This window comes from Pleurodeles waltl, chromosome 11 (genome assembly GCF_031143425.1).
Source record: "Pleurodeles waltl isolate 20211129_DDA chromosome 11, aPleWal1.hap1.20221129, whole genome shotgun sequence".
NCBI classification, from domain to species: domain Eukaryota; kingdom Metazoa; phylum Chordata; class Amphibia; order Caudata; family Salamandridae; genus Pleurodeles; species Pleurodeles waltl.
This window is the reverse complement of record NC_090450.1, coordinates 70,760,015-70,787,387: the sequence shown is the minus strand read 5'-3', so window position 1 is coordinate 70,787,387 and position 27,373 is coordinate 70,760,015. Positions and strand designations below refer to the sequence as shown.

Genomic DNA, 27,373 nt, shown 5'->3' with positions numbered 1-27,373 from the left:
TAACATGCTATGCGGATAGGTCTTTAATGTTCCATGTAATGCACAAACCTTCCTATGTGCACTAATTCTGTAGGCTGTCAGTGGGCATGATGGAGAGCGTCAGTCAAACAATGCACATTGGTACAGGCAGGAAGATTCTTGCATGCACAATAAAGATGAGTACCTTAAGAGTGGCCTGGTGCTCACTGACCAGCTTGGCATTCTCCATGGTGAGGGTTCGAAGGCAGGCGCTCATCTCCGAGCACTGCTGTCCCAGCTGGTCATTCTGGGCCTGGTGGAGAGAGAAAGGTATTAGAAACTTCAATAATAAACATTTTGAACGTGAATCTGCGCCCACGGTTAGCTAGAGGATGTGTATGCTAGTAGTGTATGAAGCTAATGGTGAATATGCAGTAAGTGAAGTTCCTGTAGTGTGTGAGTGTATCTGGTGTGAGCTATACTCTGTGTGTGGCAATGAAGGTGCCAGGAGATGCTCAGTTATTTTCTCTGTGACATTAGTAGCAACAGGATGGAAATTTTACTTAGCAGTACCACTAATGGTCCTGTATTAGTGCCATCCTACTAATATTGAGGAAAAACACCTCATCTTCCATTAGGGGAATTCCTGAACTTTGTTCAATACAAAATCTTAAGGCCCTTTTGGGTGGAATCTCAGCTGTTAAACCTCTACGGAGTCCTTTGTTTGCCCTTGACAACACATAGGCCTTCATATTTTTTCCCCACACACGGTGTGTGTCTTTTCTTCCATACATGATGGGGATTATAAAGATACTCGTGGTCTATAGTTACTCAGACGAGCCTTATTAAAAATGCGCAAAAATATGACAAATTTTCTTCAAAAAATAGGAAAAAAGCTCTCCTCAAGAAAATGTGAGTTGCTTTCCCTAAGAAAGGTGTAATCAACTAAAGAGTTGCTGTGCTAAGGATCACCCTCTTTCCAGCTTCCTGATATAGGTAAAGGTTTTGCAAGTGTCAGTAAGTATTTTATAAGTCTGTGATTTCTTTCTATGCGCAATGTGTCAAGGATGTAGATGTAACTCTGTGGGTGAACCAAGAAAGCTATACATTTCTGTATAGGATTCTGACATGAGCAGGGGGTCTTTAAGGAGACTGCTCAAAATGGTCCCCAATGAAACTAATTGAATTCGCAAAAAAACGACTCCATAATGGAGAAAAAGAGAAATTGGAAACACATTTTAAATCTAAATATTTTCTAAAAGTCAATTTATGAAAGTTAAGAGGTTAAGTCTCAAAGTTTCTTCCGGTTGCCGAAATACATAGCTTTTGTAGTTTATGCATAAATCGATGATACCAACAGCCAACAACGAGTCATGGCTTACAAAGATTTTGCACTGTGCACCCCCCATGTGTCACTTGCCAATGAAAAATTAAATTGATGAAATTTGGTTTCCAGGCAAAGAAAGCTATTCACTTTTTAATGTACTCAAGAATTAATATCGAAACAGATGTCACTCAAATAACAAAAAAAAATATTTTTAAATACCCAAAATGTAATAACTTTTGCAAAAAGTTATTTGTGGACAGCCCCAACAGGGGCTATAAACTTTGTGAAAATCAATTGATAAAAGGAATTGTCCTAAAATCTTGCAATCCCATCCTCCTGATAAAAACGATTCCCATATGAGGCACTTTGTATGGCATGGGACAGCTCGAACATCTGCACCATGTTAAGGGAGTCAGAGATTAGGAGAAAAAAATGGAGACTTCTACGATGGAGTATGTCTGCAGTATTTGAGTTTCGGGTGAGCTGGCACCTTGAGGACCCGACCAAACGCACACATTTTTTAAAACTAGTGTTTTAGGGGAACATAGTTTATGTGGCTTGCGTGGATCCCACTATTTTTGTATCCCATCATTACCTAACAAAGTTAAAATATCTAAAATTCCATAATTTCCACAGAATTATGCACCTGAAACACAAAAACGTGCAGCAGAGAGAGACTCGTCAAACTGCCCATCGTTCCTACTCTTTCTCCTGAAAAAGGTTACACCAAATGTCTGATGGGCCTTGTGTGCCTGCCCTAACTGCATCCATGCCAAGCGAGATTTGGAAATGGAAATACTGTGGGAAAATTCCATGAAATCTCTATTGTGTCTGTTGTCAGAAAGACAGGTTGGACCAAAGGTATGGCCTTTACTTACTTTAAACCACACAATGCACGATAAATATGCCGCAAAGTCACAAAAATACTCTGTTTACAGCAAGGGCGAGCTGTCAAAAAGCTCTTCCCTGCTGCAGCAGAGGTTTCCTCTGTTTCCCTGCTTGCGGAGATGCAGGCAGGGAGACAGAGGAAACAACCCCTGAAATGAAATTACAGCAGTCATGACAACTTCTATAAAGTCCTAAAAACTATCAATGAAACATTAGCAGTCACATTTTTGAAGAAAAAGGTGTGCATGGCAAGGGCGCGAGTTATAGTTACCTTAGGGTGCACTTTATAGTTACTTGAAAGAACTCTAACTATAACTGCTGAACTCTAAATGTAACTGCTATGATTTTGTACAAGTAAATTCAGAACCTAACTATAATGTCCCTGTAACCTTTGTTTTTTTCAGTGGATTTCTAAGCATCTTTTAATTCTATTTCCTAACTATAACATCCCTGTAACCCTTTCCAGGTGTTGTATACATACACACACATTCTTAATGAGTCAAAATCTAAACTTAACGGCAGGTGTTGACAGAACATGAAAAGGCATCTTCTCTCATTATCAGATAGAGACCTGGGACCCTGCCACTTCATGAGAATAGCTGGAATGTTTATTTCCAGATTGACGTATTCATATGCACCATTCATCACTAATGATATTTGCCAATATGGGAGGCATAATTTTTTACAACTTCTCCAGGGTCCTCCAGCTTGACAAAAAGGAGGGACATTTAGAGAGTGGAGCGAAGAAAAACGAGCACTGCTTCCAGTGACTCCTTGAACCTTCCCTGTAATTTGCTTCCCATCCCCACAGTAAACACTCTTGATGTGGCACTTAAAGGGGGGGAGCTTCAAACTGTCCAACACTTCCAACTCAGTCCCTAGATCTTGTGCTGGGATAGGAGCACCTAACTCACTTCCACTTTCCTCATACCTCACCACCCACCTGAGGATCAACACTGACTATTAACAGGTGTTTGGTATTCAGGGAGAAGCCAGGACCAGTGTGTATTACTGAAAACCTCCTGTTCTAATGCTGTTTCTCAATGGAAGACAGTGGGGGATACAGGAACTCTACTCCTGGAGAGAGATCAGACCCCTTTTTGCCCCCATTCTACTAAACCAATCTTCGGTTAATTTCAAAGCATTTAAGATGAAACAGCCATCTGCCACTGGTAAAAATATTCATGATGTACTGCAAAGTCAAGAAGGCATTGCACTGAAATCCATCAAGCAGTAATACATCATTAGGGGTTAACTAATTACATCTTTAGTTTCACCTTTAAGCTCCAGGTCATTTTGAGGTCCTAAATAGACTTTGATACACTTCGAAACCCAATCGCTCGTTTTCTCCACAATTCTGGTTATAGCCTTCTTTGCTCTCCCTCAAAGGATTCTCCTGCTTGGGTTTCAATGCCTGTACAAGTTTGCATTTCCTTCTTAAACACAGTTAATGTTTTTATTCTGCACTACCATTATCAATGACAGGTTCCAGTTTGGTTAAAGGGTTTGTCTCGGTCCTATATTTTCCCAAATCACCTTCTCCCCGCCCAGCCCTGCTAGTAACAATCCATGGAGGGGTTTAATAACTCGGTTCCCGGTTTCAAAACTATGTTTAATAGGATAATTATTACATATATAAGTCAGGAAAATAAAGGGGCTTGGTGGAGAGCAAATGAGAGCCTCATGGTCTTTACCTGCACATGCTCCGCCTTCTCCTTCATGGTCATGAAATCCCTGGTAAGCTGTATTTTCTCTGCCAGTTCAGTTGTAAGCCTGGATTGAGCATCCTGGAGAGAATGAAAACACAGGAAATTATCTAACTGAAGAGGTACCTTGTAGATTGGCGCACATTTCCCACTGGTTTAAAAACATATATGCAATGCTGTGGCATCTTAATTTTGTCTCCATCAACAGCGTTTAATGAATGCCAGATGCATGGTTTGGCCTTTTAGAAATAAAAGGCAAAACAAAGAAAGGTGTGAGAACCTCTCTGTTTATATGTTACTCACATGGTGTGTGCAGATTGGCACAAGCAGTGTACAAAAAGATGGTGCTTATCACAGAATATTGCAGGGAACTAGAAGTGGATTGAGACTTGAAGTGAACTAGTAACCAAAATCTCCTACAGCTGTGCGAATACCCTCATTTTGCCAAACAGTATCCAACACACTTGCTGAGATGAGTGAAAGGGAAGTTTTGGAGCTATACTAAAAAAATACATGGTTATAAGCGGAGATGTCCAACAAAGTGGTCAATTGTTATTATGTGTTAGACCTGGCATCCTTGGCGTGGTTTCCCTTAACTTTTTTGCCTTCTGATCTCCTGTTTGCTGACCACGTTTTTGTTGGTTTTAGGACTCTGGGCAGTTTACCATTGCTAGCCAGTGCTACAGTGCATGTGCTCTCTGCTTAAAACATGGCAACACTGGCTGATCCACAATTGACATTGTTAGAAATTAGGTCTCTAGTTGGCAGACAGTTTACACCCTGTTCAAGTAGGGACCCTCGCTCTAGCCAGGGTAAGGGAGTCACATGCCCAACATGACCCGTGCTCACCCCATTGGTATCTTGGCTCAAGTACTCAGGCTTATCTCAGAGGCAATGTGTAAAAGTATATGTACAGACACAGTAACACAGTGAAAACACCACAAAAGCACTCAACACCAGTTTAGAAAAATAGCCAAAATGTATCTAAGTTGAACAAGACCAAAACGACAAAAATCCAACATGCACCAGTAGAGATATCATTTTTTAAAATATAAGACAGTCTTACTCCTAGTACTTTGGCTGCATTAAAAGCCAAAGACCACGTGGAACGCAAAGGAGTGAATGCATCGCAATAGCAAGTGATGCGTCGATTTTTTTACCCGCCAGGTTGGCGATCCGTCAATTCTTTTCCCAGTGGGCTGGTGATGCATCGATTCCTTCCCTGCAGGAAAGGCGATTCGTGGAATCCTTACTGAGGTGCAGCGCCGATGGCAGAACTGACGCCCGGGGGTGATGCGTGTCATATCCAGACGCATGGCAAAGGTGAATCTGCGTTAAAGCGGGGATACGTCAATTCCGCAGCTGCAAGACAGACACCTCGTTTATTTTTCAGCCGCAGTACAAGCACTGCCTGGATTTTTCTGCCGCAACGGGTGTGGATTTTTCTTCAGGTCACCATCTTCTAGTTCCAAGGGCCCAGGGTCTGGATTTGATACCACTTGGCAAGTCAGGACTCTCAGCAGAAGACCCCAGGCACTGGCAGGTGAAGTCTTGGATGTCCTTGAGACTTCTTAACAGGAGGCAAGCTCAGTTCAAGCCCTTGGAGAACCTCAGGGAGCAGAATGTAGAAAGCATAGGCCAGTCCTTTCACTCCCAGGGCAGAATCCGCAAGCAGCAGGCCAGCACAGCAAAGCAACAGGCAGAGTGGTAGCTCCTCCAAAAACACCCAGCTCTTCTCCCTGGCAGAATGTCCTCAGACCAGAAGTGTTCTAAAGTTGTGGTCTCAGAGGTCTAAAACATACACTCATTTCTGCCTTTGAAGAAGGCAAACGCCACATGAACGTACAGTATTTGTAGTGCACAAGACCCTGCCTTTCCTCCACTGGCCCCAGACACACTCCAGGTGGTTGGATACTGCTTTGTGTAAGGACAGGCACAGCCTTATTCAGGTGCAAGTGTCAGCTCCTCCCACTACTCTAACCCAGGAAGACCCATCAGGATATGCAGAGCACACCTAAGCTGCCTTTGTGTCACTGTCTAGAGTCAATTCACAAACAGCTCAACTGTCATCCTGACCCAGATGTGTATTCCACTGCCAGGCAGGAGCAGAGAATGGTTAAGCAAGAAAATGCCCAATTTCTAGAGGTGGCATTTTCAAACTTAAAATCTAAAAACACCTCCACCAAAAGATGCATTTTTATATTGTAAGTTCAGAGACCCCAAACTCAATATCTCTATCTGCTCTCAAAGGGAAATTACACTTACGATATTTCAAGACAATCCCCATGTTAGCCTATGAGACAGAGAAAGTCCTTGTAATAGTGAAAAACAAATTTAGCAGTATTTCACTATCAGGACATGTAAAACATGCCAGTACAAGTCCCATCTTTTAAATACACTGCACCCTACCCATGGGGCTGCCTTGGGCCTACCTTAGAGGTGACTTGCATGTAGTAAAAAGGGAAGGTTTGATGCCTGGTAAGTGGGTACACATGGCAGGTCGGACTGGCAGTTCAAAACTGCACACACATACGATGCAGTTGCAGGTCTAAGACTTCTTTAAAGGCTACTCATGTGAGAGGCACAGTCAGTGCTGGAGGCAGACTAGTAGCATTTGGTTTACAGGCTCCGGATACACCTTGTTCATTTTACTAGGGAGTTACTAGTAAATCAAATAGGCAAATCATGGACAAACGATTCACTAATACTATTTTACACAGGGAGCACTTGCACCCTAGCAATGGTCATCAGTGGTAATGTGCCCAAAGATCTAAAGCCAACAAAAGCAAGTGAGAAAAATAGGAGGAAGGCAAAATGTTTGGGGATAACCCTGCAAAAATGGCCCTTTCCAACAGGCATATTTGTATTTAGTTCTAAGTCCATAGTAAAGTGCATTTCATGTGCCCAGGGCCTGTATATTTAATGCAACTGGTGGGTCTGAAGCATTGATTGTGCCATCCACTTCAGTAGCCCTTTAAACATGTCTCAGGCCTGCCACTACAGAGCCTGTGTGTGTAGTTTTAAACTGCTATTTCGACCTGTCAAGTTAACCCTCTTGCCAGGCCCAAATCTTCCTTTTTAATGCATGTCACCCGTAAGGAAGGCCCTGGATAGCCCCAAGGGGCGGTTGAAGTGTGTTTAAAAAGTTGGACATGTACTTTTAAGTTCTAGATCAACACATAATTGCGTTGTAGGGGCCAGATGAGCGCACTGCACTCGGAACCGCCACATCGCCTCCAGAAGCACCACTTCGGAACAAATGCATCATCGCCACTGCATGGAGAAGATCGACACATCACCCCTCCAATGTGGATTAACCAGGGTCATTGCATTTAGAAACGCGCATCGTGCTCGGAACAACGCAACAACCTAGTTGCATGGAGAAATTCAGTTCAACACCCCAACTGCGTAGGGATCATCGACCTATTGTGTGCTGTGACAAATATCAAGGTACTGTTGCTCAGCAGGCCCTGCGTGGGTCCTGTAGCCAGCCTGCGCTCCATCTTGGGCGGCCTGAACTGTAAACGTTGTCCTGGTCTACCGTGTACAGATAGCCCCAACTGGCACTTTTTGCTTCTAAGCACAACAACTAAGTTTATTCTTTTTAGATTCATATCTCAACTTCTACTTTTTGGATTTTTGTTGTTTTGGTCTGTTTTACCCATATAATTAAGCTCTATTTTTCTAACCAGGTGTGGTGTTTTCACTGTTTTACTGTTTGAAATGTTGCACAAATACTTTATACATTGCCTCTTAAGTTAAGTCTTACTGCTCTGTGCCAAGCTACCAAAGGGTGAGCACAGGTTAACTGACTTACCCTGACTAGGATAGTGGTTCCTGCTTGGACAAGGTGCATTCCTCTGCCAACCAGAAACCTGATGTCCAACAGTATGGTTTTACATAGCTACACGGACAATGATGGCCAGGAATGGGCAACAGACCCATATAGTTTGCTCAGTTCTGCTACAACATCATGGATTCTACTTAGTCTACTGAAACTACCCTTGAGGAATTATATAAAAAGCCTTAAAGTGAGTCTCCACAAAAAAAGGTAACACCTGGGATGAGTTATAGTTCTCCCCAAACAAACCGTATATATTTTTGTTAATGTATATTAGAGACATATGGAAGCAAGCCTCTTGCACATCCAGAGAGCAAATACATGCTCTTATTTTCAATAAATGACAGAAGGACGGATAGCTAAAACAAAGTTTGATATTGCTACTCATTTGCCACAAATCCGACTGCCAGCAACCCTGTGAGATATTCCTTTTTTGCAACCAAGAACCTTGCATTGGCCAATTTGGTTCCCTATGCTAATATCAATAATTTCACCCTATTTGTATTATCTTATATTAAGATTTGACCTTGTTTAGTGGACTATATATATGCACCCTTGAAACCTGAAGTTGGAGATAATGTAAAGGAGGAGAACTTCTCAAATACTGTGGTGCTTGGCTCGGTTTGAGAATCACCAGCATCTATTTGCACAATGTAATGTACATCCATTCTTAAAAGTGGGAGGTCTAGGTTTTTACAGAGCGTAGGGGGAGACATATTTCATTTGTATTTTGCTGAAGGGCGCGCTAATGGACCAGCAATCCCGTTAAGGGCCTAACAATGTTAGAAAAACACAAATGTGATGGATGGAACACCTGAGATATATATCTATCCCCCAGTGCGGTCACATAATGATGGCACACACTACAGCTGGTGCAGGTGTAGGGGTTTGACCAACCACCCAATCATGTGAAACTCCAACAAATTTCGCCACACTCCGAAAATCTTTTAAACTTACAATGTTTATTTTAAAGTTGCACCAACATGTTTCGACCTCAAAAAGGTCTTGGTCATGAAGCCCACTGAGTGATCAACTGGAAATGGTGTTAAACCTCAATTTCATGGGGGCAATATGTCTCCAAGGTAAGGCACCTCCAAACATCAAAATGCCTATAATTAAGTAAGGACGAATTCAGTACTTGAGGGGTAGATCAGCAGCATAAATTGAAGGGTTTTATGCAATTTCAGAATCATTGCCCAGGAGGCTCTCAGTAAATAGAACATTTCTGATTTTGCACTATACTGTTAACGTTCTATGTATCAAGGGTGCAGCGAAATCAAAATGGAAACAGGCAACATCCATGGCAACATCAGAAAGGGCTCAGGAAGTTCAGGCTCTCCTCCAAAATCAAGGATTTAATACATTATATTTACTCATTAAATCGCTAAAACTACTCATCGTCATTGTATGATCAAAAGCATTACATTCTCAGCAAATGAGAGCACAGTTTTATTAAGCACCATATTTCCTTAGCAACTAAACACTATCCCACTGCTTGGACAGGGCATGGTGCATCCTCAAAAATAAGGTTTTACAAAAACAAGATTGGACAAAGTGATAAAGCTGGCAGCTAATGCTAGGCCTAATGGCTTTGCCAATGTTGGTCTCATGTGGCGTTCACAAATCCCTTCTGACACAGAAGAGGACACTGAAATGTGTTGTTCTCCCTCATCCAATGGAATCAGAAAACATGGGCTTCCCATTTCAGGGCTAAGATTCCCTCACTGTCATGACTCTAACAGTGTTTTAGAACACACAGAGACAGAATGCCGTACGTATGGCTCAACCTGCCATCTGAGGCTCATGCCCGTAAGGTCTTTGAAACAAGGGAATGACTCGGGTAGTGCGGGAAACCAGGACATTACATGAGGGGCTTTAGGACAGAGAGAGTGTGTGCCCCAGGCCCCTCACTTTTCCAGGCCTTGTGGCGACTGTAAATTAGATGTATAGATTTTTTTGTAATCATAAATAAGCCTGCCGTCTTTATTAACAATGATGCAGCTTAAGTGACCACACCACTAGCTGGGGGTGGGTGCTCCTTTGCAATGGCGAATGAGCGTCGCCCCCCCCCACCCCGGCTGAGACAGCAACATGTGAAGGGAGGTGGGGGCTGGGCCACAGGAGAGGGGAGGAGGGAAAGGGGAGCGGGAGGAGGAAAGAGTGCACCTAAGTGCGCATGTGTGTTTGGCCGGCTGTCTAAGGCCAGCCAAACTCACATGCGCAGTTAGGTTTTCCCAGTCCGGCTGTGTGCACAGATCCCAGGGTTGTGCCTGAGCGGAAGTCCAAGCCGCTCAGATCAATCCTGACGCTGCTTTCATGCTGGCTTTAGCATGAAAGCAATGCCAGGATTGCTGGGGAGCCTGTGCTGGTGTCCCAGTGAATGCCAGGACACCACAAAGACCGTAGCGGAACGCAACGCGGCAGGCGATGACAGCGTCTGTGAAGGTAAGTTTACTTTACTTTTTTAATTTTACCCCAGCTGTGTCTGTCGCTCCCCCTACTCCCACCCCAGTCCCTCCCCTTGAGATGTGCAGCGGTGACCACTGTCCACTAGACGGTACCAGATGCCATCCTTTCTCGTTGTTAACTAGCACTTTTGACAACTGCCAAAACCGGAAGAGGCGTTCAGAGGGCCCCGCATTACTTCCAGCCCAGACCTCATAATTACTTTTCCTTCTGCCAGCCAGAAACTGTGCAAGGTATGCAATTTGAGGGAGTGATCCTCTGTTAGAAAAATAGGTGTAAATAAAGGGATATCTTTTTGTTGAAAAGCTCTACCGAACAGTCTTTGTAATTGGCCTGGTAATTATAAATAAAAACTGCACATAAGGGCCTAAAACCATAGGGCTAATTTCTTTAGGGTGCAGATTGTTACTTACCGAAAACAGGATTACAAGTTGGGTGATATTTGTCCGTGTGCTAATTGCACATACGCTATCCGTCCGAGCGCAAACTATGCATCCACACATTTGTCAGATAAAATCTAGTCTTATTGGCAAGTAGAAGGACATTTTGATGGCTCACACTGGAAGGGACGCCAGAGAGTGCAACTCTGAATTTCCTGCTATCTGCTAACAAGAGCCCTGGCAGGTTTTATCTGCTAAAATGCTTGTGGGCAAACACTGTGCAAGTACCAAATTTCTACATAGACAAACAGCATATGTGCGAAAAACACCTGGGCAAACAGCCTAATTTTGTATCCTGTATCCAGTCTAAACTGGAATTTCCACCCGAAAAGGAATTAGCCCCTCATTTTAAATCGGGCAACGAAGAGATATTTCAACTGTTGGATGTGAAAATGTGTTCTAAAAGTGTATAAAAGGAATGCAGTCTCAGCGACCCTGACCCTCTCAGTATCCCAAAGGAGAAAAGGGCTCAGCTGTACATAGACTCTGCAAAACCATCTATTTTTATTTAAAAGAACACTCAGCACGTTTTAAAGTTGCCATTCCTGTTAACATCTAAAACTAAAATGACATACCTTAGCTTCTGCGCGGAGTTGGGTGATGATGCGGTCTCTGGCATCTAAAATATCAGAAAAGGGGATAAACACAGGTGTTATGTCAAATATGTGACCCGCCAACACCACAAATTGAATTGCCTGTGGTGATGCCCTGTCACTATTGTTATGCCTAATATATGTACTAATAGCAGTGGCTCCCAACTTTTTCACTTCTGGGGACCCCCACTTTATTATTACTGGAACCCAGGGACACCCACGGAATAATTATTGGAAACCAGGGACCCCCCACTGAGTCATTACTGGAAGCCAGGGACCCAGGCCCAAATACCGCAAGACAATACACACCAAAAATACAGAAGCAGTCCATCAAACACGTACACAAATGATAAAACATTTTATTTAATTTGAAAACAAAATAAAAAAAATACAAATGTTTATTATAATATGGTGGATGGAGCTTTTCTAAGTTCAATTGAAGCCACACATCGTACACACTATATTGTCTGAAGCACCTGCACTGCTCGCATGAATCTATCTGAGGAAACAAATTACATTTTTACCCTCCAATTCCTTGACGTTTACAGTACGTTTTAAATGTTCAATTGTACATTTAGCCACTTTATTTACATACACTTTATTAATCTATTAATATTAGTTAATTTTTTAAGCGGCCACGGACCCCCTGAGGAGGCTTTGAGGACCACCAGCATTCCCTAGACCACAGGTTGGGAACCACTGTACTAATGTACATTATATACGAACATATAAAGTATAATTTTAGGTTAAGTTTGACCATAGTTAATGATTCTCACAATATAGTTACCATAGTTAAAATTGTTCATGTTAAGCTACCCACAGTTAACCTAGGCCTCAGTTTAACAACTCATGCTAACATTTAAAATGCATTTTGACTACTGTTTGTGATCTCACACTTTCTCTCCTTTCAGGAGCCAAACTATAGTAGTTATGATTGCTGCAATTGTTGTTGTTTGTGAGAATTGTTTGATAATGTGAGTTTCACCGAAAGTTGAATAGTGAAGTTTCTACGACTGTGCCTGGGAGAGGCTGACCACAGTGTACTGTCCTGTACAAGATATCTTCCGAAGGCCATGCAGCTGTGAGCTTCCTTTGTGCGATGCCTGAAAAGGAGGGTGAAGCCACCATATCGGCAAATGTAGGATTTTAATTGATCCACACATTTTGGGAACCGTGGAAAGTTTTACTTCACTGTAGAAAGTGTATGTTTAATTGTGTAATGTTGAGTTAGTTCCAGGCATGCTTCCCCACTTGCTTGAGAGTGAATGCCCCTTTCCATGCTTTTGAGACCTGTTATTGTCTTTGCCCTGTTCACAAAAAGACTTATGAGCAAATCCTTTCTCGTCTACCTAACTGAATCTGCATTTGGTTCTGCTTTTTAGGGGTTTCGCTTGCTCACACCTGTTGCTTAACTTCTCCAACCTCATTTAAATCCTCAGTTAAGCATTAGGAAATTTCCCTTCAGGGGAAACTGAATCTTGTTCAATGTGCATTTGACTATCTTTAAATAACTTGCCTTTCTATTTGCTAGTTTGATGTGCTTTAGGTTATACTGTACCACTGTTGATGCGTTGATTATTGATTTATGACTAATCTGAATGTTTTCAGTTTGTAACTTCGCTGATCTGCCAATAATCCTTCAGGTTTTCCAATCTACTCCTCTGACATTATTGTGGACCCTAATGTGCTTCACTGTCATTGATGCACTGATGTTAAGCCTCAATTTGAGACAAATGTCCAAACACTTGCACCAACAATGTTCTTTGTGCAAACGCCACCCTGCTCAACTTCACCTCTACGTGCATAATAACCCAAAAGGAGACAATTTAAACAAATTGACCAGAATTGTGCTTTTTGAGGTCAGTGTTAATTTATACACAGGTCCTGTTCAGTAGCCCAATACAAATTGATTTAATAGTGTGCGGTTTGTAAAATGGTGCCACAAACAAGCTTTTCTGAGCCAGTAGAACTGGCAATATTGTGTCAAATTGAGCTGTGGTGTTAAGTATCATAGATCAAGCAAAAAAGAAATATTCTGGATATTGTGGACAGATTTATAGTATCCCCCACATCCCACTTGGACACATGGAAGTCAGATACATAAGTGGGCCGCACTTATATATTTGTGAAAATGCACTACTCTGTCATACTTACAGTTAAAAGGTTATAAATTTGACTGGTGCTAGGTAAAAAGGCCTCAAGTTTAGCAAGGCTGCAGCTAGAAGACATGAATGTCTGCCAAATACTACAAAATGCAACTTTAGAAGATTGATCTCACGTCCACTGTATAACTTCCTCATTCTTTGATTCTTGAACTTGTCCAAACTTGTACTAACAGAATGTTACTTCTCTTGAGGAAATATCGGTAACCTCAATTGTATGTACCGCATTGTAACTGTTGACTCGAAGCGTATGGGAAAATGGTATTCTCATGGAAATGAACTGCAATCCTCTGATCTCAGCGGAAGAACTCAAAAGTTGATTCTTATTGTATTGACTGCATGCACGCTAACTAAGAAGAACCAATCACTGAAATGTGCACTTTATCTAATATCTCTCTGATAAGTAGTAAATCTATTATTGGACAATCTTCCTTGCAAGATGCTTCTGACCAATGACAACATGGGACAACTTTCACTTAACCGCACTGCACTTGGAGTTCTCAGCCATTACTCTGAGATTCATCCTGTCACGTTGACTCTGTCACTTTGACATTTTCCGGCTGTCTACTGACGTCCAGGTACTTTATTATTTTGAGTTGATTTCTTATGCACCACGCAGTGATGCTGGTGCTTAGTTTTGCGCTTGATGCTTAAAGACTAAAAGAGCTTTACTGCCTGCCTTAGATACTAAATCCGATGGTCAATTCTGAACTGTCCCCTTTTCCCATTTTGCCTCTGCCCTGATACTGATGTCCCCCTGATAAAGAAAATTCTGCTTGCTGACTCTTAAGGACAGGTATTATTGTGTAGATTATGTATTGTTGTTTTCTCTTTTGTTTTCCAGGTACCAGCTGCTGTTTTTGATAGTTCCCTAGTTAGTAGGTTTCCAAATTTATGTTACTAAAACGTTTGCGTGAAGTCCAACATGCTAATGCTAATCTGGAGTTAGTGAGGTTTTTATTCTTTGGATCTGTTTGACAAAACAACTTGACAACCTTCAATTGCTGATCAAATGTATGTTATTAGCATTGCTCAATTACTTTTGCTATTAATCTGTATGTTTGCTATTGAAACATTAGTAATTGTTGCCTTAATAAAATTAAGATTCTTTTGACGTTTTGGCCAACCTGTGTTTCTGTATCTATATTACGTGGATTTGAGCCTAACCTATGTAACCATAACTTGTTTAATATAAGGAATAAACATTTTAATTGATACTAAAAGGTGTGGTTATTCATGGCCAAAATGGGTCATGGTGTGTAAAGTTACTGACTCTAATAAATTGTATTGTTTGATTGATGATATTCATTTGATGTGCGGGGTTGATGGTGTGATCACCTTAAGCGAGTCAAAAGGTTAATCGGCCTAAGGGCACGAACCCCTTATTAGTTATCAATAACTAAACAGATAAGGTCACACGCACTAACAGCAGCAGGTCACACAGTTCACCTTACAAAGTCCTGGAACTCTGCATTCAGAAGGAAAATTAGTTGTAAGACACACCGACTTGCGACATAATAACAAGATTTAAAGGCATCTTTTATTTCCCTTCCATTTTCTGACTGAACAGAACACCTGTTCTTTGTCAACTCGCCAGAAGGGGCGAGTAAGTCCTAAAAATAGCTCGACCTGATCAATTAGTACTTGCCATAGCGAGTGGTCCAGTAAATTTTTCGAGCCCTTCAAAATGATTATTTGGATATTTGAATAAATTAACTGAACTGAGAATAGTGTCTCACGCCTTCTCATTAATGGTATTGACAAATAATAGGGTACCAAGATTTCACTTTCCCATCACTTAACCCCTATAAAATTAGATCAGTGAGGGTATCAACGAGGGTTATGCATTTCTAGGCAGGTAGGGCCTCTGAATTCTTGCTGAAAACCCCAACCCCTCACTATGCATGAAGATCCCAGAACTTCTATGAGCTAAGCAAATTCCAGACACTGCCATCTCTTTGGAGATCTCAGAACGTATATGCTATAATGAGATTAAACATTCCAATCCAGTATTTTCTTAGAAGGTCCCAAGTCGTGTATTCACATGAAATTCCCAGCCCCTACATTCCCTATGAGAAATCCAACCACGTTTCCTATGTCAGTGCTGTGTTCAGTGCCAGGGACATCTCAGAAAGAAATCCCCGGCCATGAATTGATGATGCAGACCTGAGCAACTTAAGGAAACTCAGGACCAGCATTCGTCACGGAGGGCACTGTATTCTCTATGAATCTCTCAGGGCCATTATATTGCTTGGAGGCTGCATAGAGGAAATACATGGTGTGCTCTATACTGTGGAATACCCACACTTCTCCTTCCACCATCTCTTAATGCACTTGCTGAAACCCCCTAAAGAAGGACATTTCTTTATTTAGAGAGTAACCTACTTTTGTTAGTCACTGTCTTGCATGAATGCACAGCTAGTGGCCGGCAGCAACAAAAGACATGATGCCAGCACCACTCATTAGTTTACTGGTTAAATAATTTCAAAAGGTATTATAATTCCAAACAAATCAAAAACCAGCCACCTTATTGTTCTTCCTGTAGCCAATGCGTTTCATCCCATTTAGGCACTTTTTCAGGGCTATTCAAATGTCATAATCCTACTGGGATCATGGTAAGGTCACAGTGGGTACACGTCACCCACCCTCGATAGCCCTGCAGTATCCCCAGGATACTGCAGGGCTATCAAGGGTTATGACGATTGGCAAGATTGAGGTCTGTTTGGAGACAACCATGAAGAGAAAATATGCATCGAATTTTCATCGATCATTAAGAATTTAAAAAAAGAGAAAGCTTTGAAAAAACTAATCGACAGAGGAGTCACGACTTCATGTGGCTGTTTGTTGATTTTTTGAAATGATAATACCTTTTGAAATGATTGAACTTGTAAACTAATGAGTGGTGATGGGATCATGTCTTTTGTTGTTGTATATATGGGCTATTTTGCCCAGTAAAGGAGATGAGAAGGAGTGGCCTTCTGGTTCCGTAGACCTAGGGGTTGGGAGATATTGATCTACTGGGATAAGTGCAACATATTGTGCCCCAGTCTTCCTGTAAATCATTCCCAGCGGCAGGCGGACTAAACTTTGCTCTACAGTGTCATAACAGAGCTGCCAGGTATCATAACTTTAGAGCTTCTAATAGGCTTAGAAGAGGGTGGACAAATCATGCCCCTTTTAAACAGGGCCTTATGTTTAAGTCAACAGAACATGGCATACTGTCACTTTTAGGTCATATTTTTAAAATGGAAAGTAAAACTAGAAGTTGAAGAATGGAATGTAAACATCAGGAGTGACTGAAATTGTTGAAAATGCTCAGTGGCAACTAGACAGGTCTTTAGGTTGGCCTGACTCTGACCCGTTTCCTTACCCAGTTCAGACTTGAAATGTGTGCTCTCCTGCTCCAGCTGTAGGATCCTCAGCCCCTCCTGCTGTTGTTTGTCCTGCAAGTCCTTGGCATCGCTGCGCAAAGTCTTATTATCCTGCTGCAGCACCTCGACCTGCAACAATGGAATTTAGGGAGACAACTCGATTGTGTGCTATAAAGTGCAAACCAGCTGGGGAACAAAGGTATGCTGTGTATTAATGAAGGGTGTCGGATGATACACCACTGTGCATTTCAAGTGGTGACTTACTCGTAAAGCAGATGGAAAATGATGAAGTTATGTACATTAATGATGAGTGCTGGAAGATACGAGAACTCATACTTCAAATGGGAACTTATTCACAAATCAACTGAAGAACAATGGAGTGCTGCACATCAATGAAGAGTGTTGGAAGATTTAAGATGACATACTTGAAATGAGAAGTTAATATACATCCATTAGGGACTTACTCATAAACCAACTAGGGAACAATGAGGTGCTGTACATTAAAAAGCAGTGTTGGTCATGCTTTTTAATGTACAGTCAAGGGTGGACTTAGACATTAGTTGAGGAAAAATTGAGTGCCATACATTACTTTCATACCTGCAGCTTGTTGAGTCCTACAGATTTCACACAGTGGGGATGAGTGGCTAAAACCTGGCAAAGCCACGAATGATGTTGAGCTTTACGTGCACCGCCCACCTCTAAGAAGTTGCCGATATTACAGATTTAACGCCCGATCTCTCTGCTCCTGTTCCCCGCCAAAGTACAGAAGGCCAGCAAACTTCAAATCACCGAACACCTGGAGAGAAACAACCTGCAAGACCCCACCCAATCAGGCTTCAGAGTCAATCACAGCCTTGAGACAGCCCTGATCTCTGCAACAGACGACATCCATTCCCTGCTCTCCCGAAGAGAAGCAGCCGCTTTGATCCTGCTTAACCTCTTCACCGCCTTCGACACCATCTCCTGCCACACTGGGATCTTTGACGAAGTGCTCAGATGCATGGCATCCTTCCTCACAGGATGCACCCAGAGAGTTCACCCCCACCCCCTTCACCTCACAGGCCAAACACACTATCTGCGGCATCCCCCAAGGGTGCTCCCCAAGACCAACACTCTTTAACATCTACAAGACACCACTCGCAGACACTGTAAGCTTGCACAACATCAACATCATCTCCTATGCTGACAACACAGCTCATCCTCTCGCTCGCCAAAGACCCCACCAAGACCATCTTCCGCAACTGTATGAAGAACATTTCCGCCTGCATGAAGGATAACTGCCTGCAGCCCAACACAGACAAAACAGAGGTTCTGATCTTCGGCAGGCACAACTCTCCGAAACAACTCCTGGTGGCCAGCAGAGCTCGGTCCCACCCCCACACCAGAAGATTATGCCCACAACCCCAGCATCATTCTCTAAAGCGAACTCTCCATGAAACACCAGGTCAACGCTGTTTCCTCAGCCTGCTTCTACACGCTCCGCAAGTTCTTTAAGTGCCTCTCCATAAGCACAGGAAAGACATTTACATAGACCCTCATCACTATCAGACTGGACTACTTCAACGCACTCTGCGCAGGCACCACCTCAGAAGTCAAGCAAAGACTCCAGATGATCCAGAACTCAGCTGCCAGACTGATGCTCAACCGCCCCAAGAGAACCCACATTACCCAACACCTGAAGGCCCTCCATTGGCTCCCGATCCAGTCAAGATTCTACTTAAAGCTGTGGACCCATTCCTACAAAGCTCTCCATAACCAAGGACCAGCCTACCTCAGGGCTCGAAAAATCATAAAAATGTTACTAGACCTGAAGGTCGAGTAACTTAAATAATCTACTCAACCTAACTGTAATGTTCTTGACCCGTAAGTGGGTCTCAAATTGTGTGATCCTAGGCAAATAGTTTACAGAGACGCTGTTTTTTTATGATTGCACCTTCAAATATGTGAGCTCAGCATGTCTGCAGTACAAAAAAAACTCTTTTGTTTGATTAATTAGACTAAAGTTTGCTGCATGCATCACAATAATCTTGCCCACATACCCATGAGGTCTAGCCCGCATAACCTAGCACTTCTTTTAGTTTACTAATACCATTGCCATCAGGGCAGGAGTGTTTCTCAGTATGTTTAAACACTCAATTTTAATAAATATATTACTAAACCATGATGTGGTAACATATTGTCATCTACACACAGTAACTCTCCAAGAAATGTCCAAAAACCTCTCCACTAACTTGCAGCTTTACTGATAAAACTATAGTGTATTTACAATCTATGAAAAGTAGGCTTCAGAAAACATATCCTTTGCACATCAATGTGTAAAGTATTCCGATTGTTTTCATCCTATTAAAATATTTGTTCATCACACAGAAATATAAAAAAGGCCTTTCCCAACTACTGAAATATATTTTGAAATGTGTGCACAGTTAACAGTCATTTAAATGTTGTGTGTTAGGAAAAGCCTGACACACTATTTTCTTTTATTTTCATTCTAAGCAGCAGGTCACACAATTACAAAGTCCTGGAACTCTGCAGTCAGTAGGAAAATTAATTTTAAGAAAAACTGACTTTTGACCTCTGGCTGTGAACACAGAGCAAATGTGACATAAGAACAAGATTTAAAGGCATCTTTTATTGCCCCTCCACTTTTCAACTGAACATAACACCTGTTCAGTCTCAACTTGCCAGAAGGGATGAGTAACTATTAAAAATAGCTGGACCTGATCAAATAAGACCCCCATGCCAGTGATGGAGTGGATTTTTCGAGCCCTGTACCTGAACTACCGCCTCCACCAACCGACCAGGAACTTCCACTCTGCATACATCACCCTCGCAAAGATGCCACCTACATGTTGCTGCCGCACCGGAGGACGCTCCTCCCACCTCACCACCCAGCCTTGAATGCCCTCCATCTCCGCAACCTGGATGCCCTACTACAGAAAGGGACTGCAAGCCTGGCTTTTCAAATAAACACCCACAGCAAGCGCCTGGATACTCACTCGGGGGGCAAGCCACGCTATACAAATAACACCCGATTGACAGCGCCTTGAGACCCTCACGGGTGAGTAGTGCGCTTTACAAATCCCGATTGATATGATGACACTGCAAGTGGACTCTGTATCTAAGGAATTAATTCCTGTTTTATAATATGTCTAAATGGTTTTTCATTTGCATTTCTTGCACTAAGTTATAAGTAAAAGGTGCGGCGTTCTGAAGCCCTTCTGGGAATATTGTAACTTATGTAAAAAGTCCACATTTTTTTTTTATCAAAGGCTGGGATAAGATGGTAGGAAGAATCAGTTAAGGATGGAAGCAAGAGGCAAGTGCCTTCACGAGAAAGGTGGAGTGAGGGAGTAAACCAAACACCAAGACAGCGGCGTGGGGGGGCGGCTAACTAATGATGAGAGTATAAAGGTGCAGGGCAGCAAGAATGAAGGGTGCCTTGGGAAGGGGGGAGGAAGAGGGCGCAGCAGGGAAAGGAAGAATAAACGACAACGCGGAGGGAGAAAGGAGAAAAGAATGAAGGGCACCTGGATAGATGGAGGAGCTACGAGAAAATAAAGGGGGGGTTTACGGCACGTGACGCGCACCTAAACAGCGGCTAGAAAGCACTTGAGATCAGAGGTCGAACTAACTGGGAAAAAAATTCGAGGTGTGCTTGAGATAAGATCTACAGTTTCGCCCGCAGGCTCATCTCAGCGCTATCAAAGTATCCGCTGGGAGGTCGGTTTGCAGGGCCGGGGCGGCAGCAGGTGTGCGGGCGGCGGACACAGGTGAGGGCGGGAGGGGTGAGGCGACTGCTGCAGGCCGGGGTGGAACCTGGCACGTTAGATGAGGCCGTGGCACAGAGTGTCGAGGCCGCAGGGCCACCCCTCCTCAAAGCCCCCACCAGAACCCCTTGCAGAAGCCCAGGCGTGCCCGGCTTCACTCACCTCTTTGCGCTCAGTCTCCACCGCCTTCTCCAGGTCCTGGACTCTCTGCAGCATCAGGGCCTGGGACTCCTCCAGCGACTTCCGCAGGCTCGTCTCCTGGGACAGCAGCTCCTGCAACTGGACACCGAAGCATTGTCAGCGCCCGGGGAACAAAGCCGGGGCCATGGGAAAGCTGGGGCAGGTTTGACATTCGACATTAAGTCGCCAACACATCAGTAAATCACTGAAAAGAAACAGGTAGGGAAAGAACAACTAGAGACCAAAACTGCAAAGCAGTCGGCCTGATGGACAATTAAGAAATGAGAACGTAACCGAAAAGGATAGATGGATAAGACAGACCGATAAAACAGATTAGACAGATAAAACAGATAAGGCAGATAGACAGATTAGATAGATGAGACTGACGGACAGGTGGACAGATGAGAAAGGCAGATAAGAGAGACAGCTAAAACATAAAACAGACAGATAAAGCAGATAAGACAGACATAAAATAGACAGATAGAAAAGGCAAAGACAGACTTATAAAAGGATAATAGGCAAAACAGATAAAGACATTAGACAGATAAAATAGAAAGGCAGATAGATAAGACAGACAGATAAAATAGACCTCCAGATCGATAGATAGATACTTTAGTGCTACCTACCTCTGAAACACAAGTCTCCTTCAGATCCCACAAAAAACTCACAGAAACTTCTCACCCCTTAGATTTATGAGAAATGAACTGATCACCACGAAACTGTGAAACCAGGCCAACTACACACCTGTGCATGCTCCACAACTCTCTACCCCAGTCCCTCGCCCAGCATCCTGAAATGACCTCAAAACCATTTTTCTCCGATTCATAAAATAAAATCGCAATATAAATTGTCAAACTTAAAATAACACGTGATGCGAACTCTGAGTGATCTCTACCTATATTTTTTTGCCAAAACAGATGATGTGTTTAGCGGTATGCAAGCTACACAATGTCAAAACAAAAAATACCTGTATAAATTAACGACTCTACCGAAAGGCGCTGCAATACCATGTTATGGTTAGATTGTGTGTTTTACGAATGCTAATTATTAAGAATAACAGTAAATAATTGAAAAATATGGTGGCATAGCCAGGGACTATTGCAGCATCATACTTCCATAAAGCCCAGGCAGATGGGTAGTGCAAAAGGAGCACAAGCATATTAATTAAACAAGACACAGGTAAAGCGTGAGAACAGAAGACATCACCACATCACGAAGAACGAGAACATGTACCCAGATACAGCCCTGCAGCTACATTCACTCATGCAACATTAAACCAATATCCAGCTTATTAATGAAAATAGACATGTAAATAACCCAGAACTGCAGCTTCTCCAGAGCAAGAAGACACTCCAGAGGCCTGGACTATAGATATATCACAGCACGAAGTGCAGGAAAATACAACTAGATGCACAGGCAAAAAATCCAGACCTTCCAGCTACCCCAGAGATATGTGAACTGCAGCTTATTACTGCTGGAATAAAACACAGGTAAACAACCTAAATCTGCATCTACAGGGGAAACAAAAGCAAACATTGCAGGTATATGACAGCATGAGGCAGAGATGTGCAGATACCAAGGGTGCAACTAGATGCCAAGGATTCTTCCGATGCTGAAAGAGGAACTGCAGCTGGTTAACCTAACACGGCCAAGGTACATTCTTAATGGCAACAACTGCAACAATAGCACTGTAGGAAACTCGACAGCTAAAAACAAGCATTGGCAGTCTTGTCTACGGAAAATCTATTGGCATTGCTGGAGTGCAGCACCGTGTGGTGGAGTGGCATTGTGTGGTGTGTAGTCTAGTGGCATTGTGAGGAGTGAAGTGGCATTGTGTGGCGTGGCACTGTGTGGCGTGAAGTGTCACTGTGTGGCGTGGAGTTCTCGTGTGAAGTAGAATTGTGTGACATGGAAAGGTGAGCTGTAAAGTGGCAATGAGTACAGTGAGTGGAACTGCGTGATGCGAATGGCATGGAATTGTGTGGTGTGGAGCTGAATTGAGTGTGACTGTGTAGCGTGGAGTGGGACTGTGTAGCGTGGAGTGGGACTGTGTAGCGTGGAGTGGGACTGTGTAGCGTGGAGTGGGACTGTGTAGCGTGGAGTGGGACTGTGTAGCGGAACTGCGAGGCGTGGAACTGCGAGGCGTGGAACTGCGAGGCGTGGAACTGCGAGGCGTGGAACTGCGAGGCGTGGAACTGCGAGGCGTGGAACTGCGAGGCGTGGAAATGTGTGGCGTGGAAATGTGTGGCGTGGAAATGTGTGGCGTGGCATGACAATTTGTGAACTGGAATGGAACTGATTGGAGTGGCATTGTGGAGCATTCTATTGTGTGGAGTGGCACTGTGAGGCGTGGGGAGGCATGACACTGAGGTGTCGACTGCAGTGGCATTGTGTGGAGTGAAGTAGCACTGTGTAGAGTGGAGTGACATTAAGTGGAGTGGCATTGTGTGGTGTGGCATTGAGTGGAGTGTCATGCCGCCTAAGTGCTTCAACACCTCTTCAATGGTAGAAAGCACTATATAAATATAGTTACAAATGAGTCGAGTCGCACTGAGCAGAGTGAAGTGGCATAGAGTGGAGTGTCCTTGTGTGAAGTGGTATTGTGAGGTGTGGAGCGGCACTGTTTGGCCCAGTGTGCAGGGTCAAGAGGAGTGGAATTGTGTGGTATGAAGAAGAGTTGCATTGTATGGCGTGAAGTGACATCGTATGGCTCGGAATTATATGGCGTGGAATGGATTTGTCTGGCATGGAATGGTTAGACTTGAAAGTATGTGAAGTGGAATGGAGTGGAGTAGAATTGTGTGGTGTGTAGAACTGTTTTGTAGTGCAGTGGAACTGTTGGCGTGAAATGGAGAGGAATTTTGGGGAGTGGAACTGTGTGGCGTAGAATGGAATTGTCTGGCATGAACTCGAGTTATGTGGAGTGGAATTGTGTGAAGTGGAGTGGAATTATGTGGTATGGAATTGTGTAGAGTGGAGCAGCACTGGGTGGCGTGGTTTGGCATTTTGAATCAGAGTGGCTTCTGTGGTGTGAAGTGGAGTGTCACTGTGAGATTATGGAGTGACATTGTGTGGTGTGAAGTGGCTAGGTGTAGAGGGGCATTGTGTGGAGTAGTACTTAGTAGAGTGGCACTCTGTGGACTTAAGTGGCATTGAGTAGAGTAGCACTGAGTGGAGTGGCATGCCGCAAAGCACTTTAGTGCCTCAATAGGGGTATTAAGCACTATATAAATCAATTACAATTGAATGGAGTGAAGTGGCATGAGTAGCGTGGAGTAACATTGAGTGGTGTGGCATGGCATTGTGCGGCGTGAATTGGCATTGTGTGGCATGGAGTAGAGTGGCATTGTGTCATGAAAGAGAGGCACTGTGCCAAGAGGCATTGCGTCGAGTGGCACCAAGTGGAGTAGAGTGGCATTGTGTGGTTTTAAAGTACATGGAGTAAAGTAGAATTGTGTGTCAGAGTAGAGGGGAATTATAAAGTGTGGATTGGAGTGGAATTTTGTGGATTGGAGTGGAGCTGTGTGTGGCATGGAGTGGAATGGTGTGGCGTCATGTGTAACTAGGAAGAGTGGAATTGTGTGACGTGGAGTGTCATTATGTGGCTTGGAGTGGCATTCTGTGGTGTGGAGAGGAATCATGTGGCATGGAGTGACAGATGTAGAGTGGCCTGACATTGTGTGTAGTGGTATTGAGTGGAGTAGAATGGCACTATGTGGAGTTAAGTTGCATTGGGTGGAGTGGCACTGAGTGGAATGACATTTAGTGGAGTGAAATGGCATGCTGCAAAGCACTTCAACACCACATTAGGGCTAATAAGCTGTTAGAATTGGGGTTTCTGGTTGGCTAGGATGTGCACCTCAGTCAGGAAGAACCCACCAATCTAGTCAGGACAAAGGAACTACACACCTAAGATAACCCCTGCTCACCACCTTGGTAGCTTGGCACAAGCAGTCAGGCTTATCCCAGAGGCAAGGTCTAAAGTGTCTGCAGAACACACACAACCCAGCGACGCAGTAAATACACCACAAAAAGAGATTTCACAAAGTTATCAGATCATCCTCATTCTGAATGCAAACGTACAGTGAAACATTTCCATGTTGCATATGTCAGGTAAAGCATAATAGAAGAGACATGGTTGTGCATATCACAGTGTCCCCTGAAACATCGTTTCATGCCCCCGTCTGCAGAAAGCAAGACCTTCATCAACCTTGGAACATAGATATGAGGCATGTCATAAGGAAAATAAACATCTGGCACCACAAGTGTATAGGCCCAGAGCTCCTGGGCTCCTATTATGGGGTATAAGGCCTGTGAAGATGTACCAACACTGAGGCAGGAAGTGTAAATAAATGAATCTTTAATTTATTCTTTTATTTGTCCATACATCAGGAAGCCCTATCCCAGTCAGCAGATAAGTTATAGTCTTCAAATGAAGTCATTGCTCAACTGACTCTTTGTACATTAAAGTGATGGTGTATTCCAGGAATACATCATCACATGGTTACCAAAGCTCCATGGACACAAAACTCTGCATTCAACATCTAGTTACCACATCACCTCCCTCACATCACCTTCCTCACTCAATCTCATAGGCCCAATCGTCCCACAGCAAAACATCAACTTATGGCCTACATTGTGAGAACACTATACGTAAACTATAATACAATATGAATCTATATAACTGTCCAATAACAGCAATAAAGGATGACTACACACAGCCCTGTAAATGCACTGGCTTCTTTACATTTCTCTTTGGTCTCAAGTTGATGTTTCTATCCAAACTCAATTCAGGGAAACTACCAGTACTTGGTTCAATGAAGTCACATTTCACTACTCTATTAAGGTTCCATATCCTGTGGTCACTTCTTTTTACAGCATTTCTAAATAACTTTATTAATTTAAAAAGGTCCTTTAAACTTAGAAGATTTCTTCTCTTTCCTTGGGGACCTAATTTTTATCCAATCGCCCACTTTCACAGTGGTTTCTTTTACAGCTTCCCGTACATCATAGTGCAATTTTCTTTTCTCTTTCTCTCATCAATTGCATTTCATTTCTCAAGTACCCATCTAGGTGCAACTTTATCACAGAGTAACCTACTTCTGAATAATTGAAAGGGAGTTACTCCAGTGGTGGAATGTGGTGTCATCCGATACTCAAGTACGTTTGTTCTCAACTCATATTCCCATCCCATGCCTTGTGCTTGAGCTAGCTGTAAACATTCTTTCAGTACATTGATGATGCACTCAATGACATTATTGGATTCTGGATGATATAAGGCTGCTTTTTTATGCTTAATGCTCTATCCCTCAAGAAAAGTTCCACTGATTCAGAAGTAAGTTGAATCCCATTATCTGGGAGGGTCGAAGAAGGAAAGCCCTCGCTATCAAATAGTTCCTCTAGAAAGCAAATGATGTCCTTCGACACAAAAGAGTTCACTACTTTGACCTCCCGCCGCCTCAAGTACATATCAATACACACTATGAGATAGCAATCAACAGACTTTTATCTGACTGGACCTAGTATCTCAAATGCTTTGTCTACCCAAGGTCTTGAAGCTTCTTCCCTTACAACCATTGGTTGAGTCCTGTACTTCAATGCTTTGTCAGATTAGGCACACACCTGACAATCACTTACCATCACATCCATTGCTGGCCACCAGTAAGTAGCTCTAACCTTATCTTTAGTTTCAGAAATACCCCTGTGACTAACATGAGCGTGATCTACCAATTTATTTCTTAAACTGTGAGGCGGAATTAATTAGCTGACCCTCACCAACACTCCATCCATGACAGCTAACTCATTTATCACCTGCCAGTAAGCTCGCAAATCATCACAGTTCCGATCAGTACCCAGTCCTCTTTGCATCATTGCCATAACTTTTTGTAAATGTTCACCTCTTAATAGTTAATTCTTCCACTCTGACTCCTGAAGTGCTGCATTCGTTATCAAGCATACATTCACCTCTTCATCCAAGTCTTCACCAGCAAAATAGTCTCCAGCAAAGTTGTACCAAACTTCTGTGTCCTCGAGATTATGTTCTCCACACAATCTCAAGAGACAATCCGTCTGCACATTCAATACTCCTGGCATATAAGAGACCTCGTACTTAAACTCTTGTAGAGCTACTACCCATTTCCAAATCCTATGCAACACCATATCAATTCCATTCTTCATAAACATTTCCTTGAGGTGCTTGTGGTCAGTTAATATTACAAACTTGCGTCCCCACGGAAATATCCTTAACTTTCTCACAGCCCAGTATACTCCTACAGAGTCTTTCTCCACAACCGAATAATTACAGTCAGCTCCTCTCAAACCTCTCGATATTAAGAGTATTGTCCTACTTTTTCCGTTCAACTTTTGCACCAAAACAGCCCCCAGTCCCTTAGAACTGGAGTCCGTAATTACTATAGTTTCATCTTTGGTATCAAAGCTTCCCAAGTCCGATGCTTTCTCCACACTATTCTTGAAATTCTCTCTCACACCGTTCACTCCAGTTAAATTAAATTATTTTCCCTTGCTTAACATCCTTATACATCCCGTCCTTTCTGGGAATTTTGGTACAAACTTATTATAGAACTCTGCCATCCCATGAAATTTGATCAACTCCTCCTTGTTCTGTGGGACTGGCAAATTCTTGATAGTATCAACTAACCCAGCTCTAGGTCAAA

General features: G+C 43.0%; 1 protein-coding gene across 1 annotated transcript in view; it reads right to left on the bottom strand.

The window, feature by feature from the left end:
- CCDC150 (coiled-coil domain containing 150) overlaps nt 1–27,373 on the bottom strand; it is a 192,498-nt gene that overhangs the window by 129,008 nt on the left and 36,117 nt on the right. The window contains exons 6-10 of the mRNA XM_069213090.1: nt 20,682–20,798; nt 16,752–16,881; nt 11,202–11,245; nt 3,868–3,960; nt 164–271 (exon numbers count right to left, since the gene is read on the bottom strand). Of these exons, the coding sequence (XP_069069191.1) occupies nt 164–271; nt 3,868–3,960; nt 11,202–11,245; nt 16,752–16,881; nt 20,682–20,798 (492 nt within the window). The remainder of the gene's footprint in view (nt 1–163; nt 272–3,867; nt 3,961–11,201; nt 11,246–16,751; nt 16,882–20,681; nt 20,799–27,373) is intronic.